Source organism: Carcharodon carcharias, chromosome 21 (genome assembly GCF_017639515.1).
Source record: "Carcharodon carcharias isolate sCarCar2 chromosome 21, sCarCar2.pri, whole genome shotgun sequence".
In the NCBI taxonomy this organism is placed as follows: domain Eukaryota; kingdom Metazoa; phylum Chordata; class Chondrichthyes; order Lamniformes; family Lamnidae; genus Carcharodon; species Carcharodon carcharias.
This window is the reverse complement of record NC_054487.1, coordinates 56929196-56937406: the sequence shown is the minus strand read 5'-3', so window position 1 is coordinate 56937406 and position 8211 is coordinate 56929196. Positions and strand designations below refer to the sequence as shown.

General features: G+C 40.1%; 1 protein-coding gene across 1 annotated transcript in view; it reads left to right on the top strand.

Annotated features, from left to right (window-relative positions):
- The first annotated feature begins 1900 nt into the window (after positions 1–1900).
- wnt2 (wingless-type MMTV integration site family member 2) overlaps positions 1901–8211 on the top strand; it is a 29728-nt gene continuing 23417 nt past the window's right edge. The window contains exon 1 of the mRNA XM_041215934.1: positions 1901–1983. Within this exon, the coding sequence (XP_041071868.1) occupies positions 1901–1983 (83 nt within the window). The remainder of the gene's footprint in view (positions 1984–8211) is intronic.

Genomic DNA, 8211 nt, shown 5'->3' with positions numbered 1-8211 from the left:
AACAAAACATGGCAGCTTGATTAGAAAAGGAACTCGTGCCTCGCGTTCCCGTTTATCTCCTGTTAAAAAGAATGCCTGGAATTTTATTCCATTACTCCAGATGGGGAGCTATTAACCCAAATAAACATGAAAACATATGAAGCCATGCAACATTCCAGAATGGCTATTCTTCTCCTGTTTACTTGCTAGTTTCACATCGTCCTGGGTGATATTAATACACTTGATCGTGGATTAAATTACATTGAAGCTCCAATATCATCCGAGGAGATTATTAGTGATACCAATGCTAAAAATGTAAAATTAGATCTGTTTGGTGTGGGAAATGTGAGTACTAACATCAGTAAAAAAATGTTAATCTAACACGGCATTCCGACTAAAACAAGTTGGGATTTTATACAAGTACTGTTCAAGAAATATTCCTTATATTGCGATACTTGTTAACGGACTTGAATAAGCCACCTCGCTAGACTATTGTTGCACGATTACATGCAAGTGGTCGTGGGTGGTAATGGATTTATTCTGTCACGTTGCTGACTACGGCATCTACTCTGTAGGTTTAGTTTGATTGGAAATAAGTGGACACTGATTAATCAGGTTGTTCATCGGGGCCTAGTGACTGACCTATGTATCCCTCCCCTCCTTCAGCACCACAGAACTGCATTCTCAGAAACCTCAATGTTGTGCATTCTTTCCAGAACCGAGATCAAAGTCTGATCTAATGAGTTGTGACAAAAACCTCAGGATATTCTTCAAGGTCAAAGGACCCGACAGGCACAGGCACCGACAGGCTGCATTACAAAAACAAAAATCGCCTCCGCTATCTCTAAGAGGGCGAGATCAGTAATATTAATAACTGGAGGTCTGAAAATACAGACAACTCATTCATTTTTAGGGCTCCCGCTATATCTCGCTTGTTTAGTAATTCAATTATTATCTCGGTCTTAATCAATGTAATTTTCGCTAATTTAGGGACTTTGAGCACCCCCCCCCCCCCCCATTAATTCGAAGTCCACATTTTGCCAGAAACTGTAATGAGCGGTGGTCTAATCTACATGATGAAACATAATCCGAGTCTTTATTCAGATCAAAGACTTTATAGTGAGCTCCCTGTGAAACATGGCGGGAACACTGGCACTTTGTCCCATGTAACATGTTGTACTCTATGTATTGCAGCTTTGTCGCACATAATCAGATCTGTCCGAAGTCCCATGTTCAACGATTGAGTTCGGACAAGCGTCTTCAACATATTATTGAACACGAACTCCTTGCTTTGGTTGGAAGGGGTTAATCTGCTGTCCTCTGACTAACTGGAAGATCCAGTCTAGTTGAAGGATGACGGACTTGTTCCCTCCTATGAGAATGATGAACTGCTGACGCCTCGGATTAGAGAGGGGAGGGGAGGGGAGGAGGGGGGCGCCGCTAAATAATTTCAACTCGAACCTTCATCCATCAGAACATGCCCGTCTCACCCCGTCTGTAACCACAGGACTGAAGGCAGCCGACATCTGCTTGCTTAAAGACATTGCTATGTCCAGCAGCCAGCACATGGGAGTGCAGCATCTGTGAAGTGGACCAGACTCAAGGCTTTTATGAAATGCTCCTGTTGGCAAAGTTACCAGGAGACGTCCGCAATGCCGTGTCCCGTGGAAGAGGGACCGCTCCGATCCCAGACCTGGTGAGCTTCTGCCAAGACTCGAGGAGCATCTGAAGAGCCACTCATCCGGTCATTACCCCCCCACCCCCTCCCCCCATTCCCCACAACCCCACCCCCCACCCCTCCCAACCCACCTCCCCACCTCCCTACCTCCCTGGTGTTTCACAACCTCAAAGAGGCAATCGATGGAACCACTTCTCCAGACCATGTGCGATCTGGCCAGGATCCCGATTCAAGCCTTTTAATATGAACTCCATGCTCCGGGGGCTCTGGCTGTCCCTGCTTGTGATCGGCGTGTGGGTCTCACCTCGAGTCTACTCGTCATGGTGGTAAGTCACTCAATGGGTTTGTGTTTCAGGAATAGCTTAAAAAGTACCACACATAAAAAAAACCGCAATCCTCACCAGCCCTGTCAGGCACCTTCACCCGGAGGGAGCAGGCAGTCTGAGGTTTTACACCTTATTCTTCTAACACACTCGACTTCCTCGCGATTTTTAAAGCTCTCCCATCTGAACAGTGCTGAAAGCAGAAATAATGCCAGAACAGAAATACCCTCTGTGCCCACCCTGAGACATGATGACACTTCAATTACTTTTTGTTGCAAAATGCCATTTTAAATTTTTTTTCACCTATTTCACAATCTCCCCAGACTTTATTTGAAACTTAAAAACCTTGGCCCAATTTCGGAATAAGAGCGAGTTAAAACAATCAGTTTTTATTTAGCTTCCAGCCTGGTATGTTTGCTTTGGGGAATATCGGTGTGGGTGACTCTAAGTCCGAGCGCCTGCGGACACAACCCGAAAATAGAAAAATGTCCAGGAACTCTCCTTCCACCATAATCTCTCCTCCCGGGGCAGAGACGGGTTACGTCTGAAGGTTTGTGGGGGGTTGGTGGGTTAGTTGTTCGTTTGGAGAGGAGACCAGTAGCAACACTCGCAACACAACGCAATACCTTAATGAACATGTTGAGACAGGCTGCAAGCTACACCGGTGAGACATCTACCACAGACTGGGCTCCGCAAACCCGTTTCTTCCACAGATTAACTTTCACACAGCAGACTGGAATGACTGAAGTCTTCAATTGTAATTGGCGAGCCGGACACTACACAAGCCCCCTCATTAAACAGGCAGCGGCATCATCCCTCACCCCCCACCCGCCCCCCCCTCCCAGTCTGAACTACATGGTACAATTGTAATGTTGCTGTATCTCTGTCATTGTGAGGACAGTGTGAAGTGAGGGACGGACAAGACGCAAAACTTCAAAATCCGGACAATTCTGTGCTCGGCTTCTTTCAACTTGTCCAACCGCTCTCTCGCTACCTTGAGCAGCATAAACGGAGCTGGAACTATTCGAACTAAATCCAGCACCTGCGTGTTTTCGCTTTAATCTGTCGAATTCATTATAAATCAACGAAATTCTGGGTGGAAAAAAAAACCAAGATCCGCGGGTAGATAGGACGTGAATTTTAAAATAAAATTTAAGTTGTGCGATTCCCAATCTTAAAGAGAATGAGTGTTGTTGCCCCCTCTATGAGGGAAGGGCCACCACTCAGTGGCAACACATCTGGCTCATTCCAAACCAATAGGTAAGAGGAGTTCCTCTCCAGACCCTTCAACTGCTTCAGTCCACAAACATACAGCAGTTCCACCTCGCCTAATACTAAATGTGAAATCTTTCAATATTTAAACATAAGCGTACTGCATTTGTCAATGTATCAGGAAACAAGTCTTCAATTTCTCAAACATTCAGCAAATGATATAAAATTCTTCCTAGTCCCCTGGATGAAGCAATGTTGGAGTTTTCTGAAATCTTCTACAAATATCCTGAATTGATCTGAAATGCATTGTCCTCGCCGAAATTGCACTGACGAACAGCGCCACTCATCAATGTTGGGAACAGTTACTAGTAAAGCACCAAACAGCAGAAAGAATAGAGCAAAACGGGTTTTAACCCAAGTGAATGTGTCTCTTCATTTGGCACTATCTTTACTCGTACCCGAACAGAAAATACTTCGATATTTAAAATACATAACTACAGGTATTACATTAGGGCTACATAGTATAACAACGCATTACAAATGGTTACATAGGATTACATAGGGAAAAGGCCATTCGGCTCAACCAATCCGTACAGGTGTTTATGAGCCTCCTCCCATCTTTCCTCGTATAAACCTCTCATCGTAACCCTCTATTCCCATCACCCTCAAATATTTGTCTAACTTCCCCTTAAATGCATCTATACTATTCACTTCAACAACTCCCTGTGATAGCGACTTCCACATTCTCATCACTCTCTGGTAAAGAAGTTTTTTTTTCTGAATTCTCTAATGTGTTTCTTGACTTTATATCGATGGCCTCTAGTTATTTCTTCTCCACAAGAGGAAACATGCTCTCTGTATCCACTCTAACAAAACCTTTCATAATTTTAAAAAAAACCTATCACCTTTATAAACCTTCTCTGCACCCTCTCCAGCCCACTACATGCTTTTTATAAAATGGTGACCAGAGTGGTCTAAGTGTGGTCTAACCAAGGTTTGACACAAGTTTAAACATAATTTCTCTACTTTTTCACTCTAACCGGCTGGAAATAAGGCCTAGTGCTTCAATTGTTTTTTATCATGGTCTTGCTAACCTGTGATACACTCTTCAGTGATTGGCTTATTTGTACTTCAAGATCACTTTGTCCTCTACTCACATAGAGTTGCATCTTCCAAGTAACAAATTATCTTCCTCTTCCTGCTACCAAACTGTACTACCTCACATTTATCTTAATTTGACAATTATTTACTTATTAATATCCCCCTATGATTTGTCCCAGTCCTCCTCAGTATTGACTATTCCGCCACGCCAACAATTTGGTGTCATCAGCAAATTTAAAAATTGTATTTTTGATTCCAAAGTCCAAATTGTTAATATAAATTCTGAACAGCACTGATCCTTGCTTTCCAATCTGAATAACTACCATTTATTCCCACTTTCTGTCTCCTGTCTTGAAGCCAGCTAGCAATCCATTTTGCCTCTTGTCCCCTGACTCCACATTCTTTGACCTTAATCATTAGTCTATTATGGGGTATCTCATCAAAAGCCTTTGCAAATGCAGACAAATTATATCTACTGCATTACCATTATCTATTCTCTCTGTTACTTCCTCAAAATAATCAATAAGATTGGTCAAGCAAGACTTTCACTTTTGAAATACTTGCTGACTATTCATTATTATATTTTCATTTCTAGATGCTCTTCTATTCACTCCTTTAGTAGTGATTCCATTATTTTACCAACCACCAATATTAAGCTGACCGGTTTATAATTCCCTGGGTATGTTTTGTCCTCTTTCTTAAATATAAGGATGGCATTAGCTATCTACCAGTCTTCTGGCACTACACCTTTATCTAGTGAATTATTAAATATGTTTGGCAATGCCGCTGCAATTTCTTCCCTTGATCCTTCCAAAATATGTGGATACAATCCATCCAGACCAGGAACTTTATATTCTTTAAGTTTGATTAGTTTATTTAATACATGCCCTTTTTATTTTAACTACACTTATCTCATTGCTCATGTCATCATTCAATATCTTGTCTACTTGCTCTATCTCCCCAGTAAACACTGAAATGAAATAATTATTTAATATTTCTGCCACATCTCTATTGTTACCTGTGGTATTATCCTGTCTATCCCTTAATGATCCTAGTCCCATCACTGTCTTCATTTCTTAATGTTATGCTTGTAAAATATTTAGTATTTTGCTTCATGTTCCTTGATAATTTAATTTCATGGTTCTTCTTTGTTTTCCTAATCGTCAATTTTACTTCTTTCCAAATCCTTTTGCATTCTCTGTTATCATGCACTCCCCTGCAGTCTATGTACTTAATCCTCATTCCAAATCCTCAAATTTTTCTGTATCTCTTCATTCACCCATGGAGTCTTTTGGTTTAGTGAGAGTTTGTTCTTTCCTTTTAGAGGAATATGTTCTTCAGCAATCATAAGTAATGGCCTTAAAAAGGTTAAAAAGACAAGGGCATGATGGAAAACTATAACAGGAAGAAAGAGGAAAATAGAATTCCACAGCTTCGCAAATTGGCATTCTGACATTGCTCCTTTTCATTTTCTATCTCCTTTAAGCAAGTTTAACTTGCAACCTGCAATCTCAGGAATGTCCTTCTAAAAGTAATTTTTTTCAGGAGATAGGGCTTTTCCTTCCTCAGCCATAAAAGAACACGTTCACGTGGTACTTGTTTTTCTTCTGACTAGCAGCATCAATCACATGTACAATAGCCTAATGGCTGCAGGAAGAAGGCTTTTTGTGATGTTTGATTATGTCAATTCAATTTTTAACATATTAATTTCTCTCACTGTTTAAGTCTTTCATTCCCTGCACTGTTCCTTTACTCTTGGTTAGGGATTATTTTCTTCCACATCTGTTTTTGTTTTGAAGCATGATGATGTGCCAGAATGAACTGGATTTTTAGTCTTCTGATTCTTTCTTTCCCTCTAGGAAGGACAGTAACCTCACTATAATGTAATGATCAAACTCAGGAACTTGTTCTATGGGATGTTTTACCAATCTCTGGAAAAACATCGGAGCACAAATATGCTGTCCTACCTGTCAATGCATTTTTACTTTATGCTTTTTAAATAAATCATAAATATTATTTATAATTCATGAATACTTTTTCAACTTTGAGGGACAGAATAGTATGATGTAGTCAATTGCAAAAGCATCATTTAGTTTGTCCCAACAATGTGCTCTGGAATAGACCTTCTGCTTTGAGAGCTTTAACATTTTATTTAGGGCATTTTTACATTTTCTCTACTTGCCAATGAGGTGAAAGCCAATACTGAAGAATAGGACAGTTTTCAGCATTGAAGCACCCAGATGCAGAGTCCAGAAGTCCCAGACGGTTCAGGTACAGCATAGTTCACTGTAGAGCACAGCCTTGAGTTTGAAGTATTGTCATGTGTGGCTTTCTTGATAAGGGCAAGAAATCATTTGAACTGAACATCCAAACAATTCCAAACATAATTTGCAGCTACCATAGCTTAATAGTAAACAAAAATATTAATTCCATGTAGCTGCTACCCTGAAGGAGAAATAATTTCTACTTATTTCTAGCCTCGATTGAGGATTGGTTGTATAGTCTCCTTGCTTTTCAGGTGGGAAAATAAGCCCTAATAATACTTCACCAATGATTGCTGCTATATTTAACATTGCCACAGCCCACCTCAGCAGAGCACCCATACTACCATTTTATTCTTATTCGCTTTTATGTGTTACTAAATTAAACTGGCTTTACTAATTTAACTTAGGATCATTACACCCAACAGAAAAAAACTTTCATCAAGATTGTATACTTACATTCTCCTTATATTGGAGGAAGGTCTGCATTTATTTTTCATTTTCAGTTCATTTCCAGTTTTTTCCTGCAAATGCTTGTATCGTGCTAAATCCTGGTTTTGAGAATTGTATTAACATTCTGATGATCCACAACTACAGTTTAGTATGTTTTCCTAGACCATGACTTCGTAAATTTATTAGCTCAATAGAGGAGCATGCAAGAAAGCAGACTAACATTCAAATGTTACCTTCAAATTATCAGTTCATTAGATGCTGTTCTGAAGGGTTTCAGACAGAGGTCAAATCACTTTTACCTCCCATATGGAAACTTCAACTGCAAACTGACATCTCTTCAGATTCAATGTAAAAGTTTGAAGTCTGAATCAACTCTTATTTTTTCCTCAAGGTAAGACAAAATTATTTTTTAAGGTCTTTTAGCTCGCAGCCTGATTTGGTCTGGAGTAAGATCAAATGAGGTGTCAGGAAACAGAATGATACCATAAGTGTTACAGTGAAGCTCTTCAAGAGCACCAGAGCCTCAATAATTACTACAAGGCCAAATATTGAGGTAACAGTACTAACTCGGTGCAGCCATCAGCCAACATACATCTTTCTACATCAGGTGTATGGAGGACTGAATCTCTTGGACCCAGCTAGAGGATGTATTCATTTTTTTTTTAGATATATTCATTCTTGGGATGCAGACTTCGCTGGCAAGGCCAGCATTTTTTTGCCTAACCCTAAGTGCCCTTGAAAACATTCCATGTGAACTGCAGAGTAGTGTTTGCCAAAAGAGATCTCAATGAGTGCCAAAGTTCTACCTAAATATAGCACCAATCATTGGTGAAGTATCATTAGGCCCTATTTTCCTACCTGGAATACATCAAGATTATATTGCCAATCCCCAACCGAGACTAGAAATCAGTAGAAATTTGTTCTCCTACAGGGCCGCAGGTAAATGGAATTAATATTTTTGTTTACCAGTAAGTTATGGTATCTACAAAGCATTGTTAGGATTTTTTTGGATGATCAGTTCAAATGATGTCTTGCCCTTATCAATGCCACACAGATGACAATCCTTCAACTTCAATTGACACACTTTACATATGAAATAAATAACAGGTCCTCCAATAAGTATGTATTACAGGAACTCTGAGCTGATGGGCCTTGCTGCTTTGAGACCTGGTTAGTTTTTGTTCAGTGAATGTTGGAGAATAGG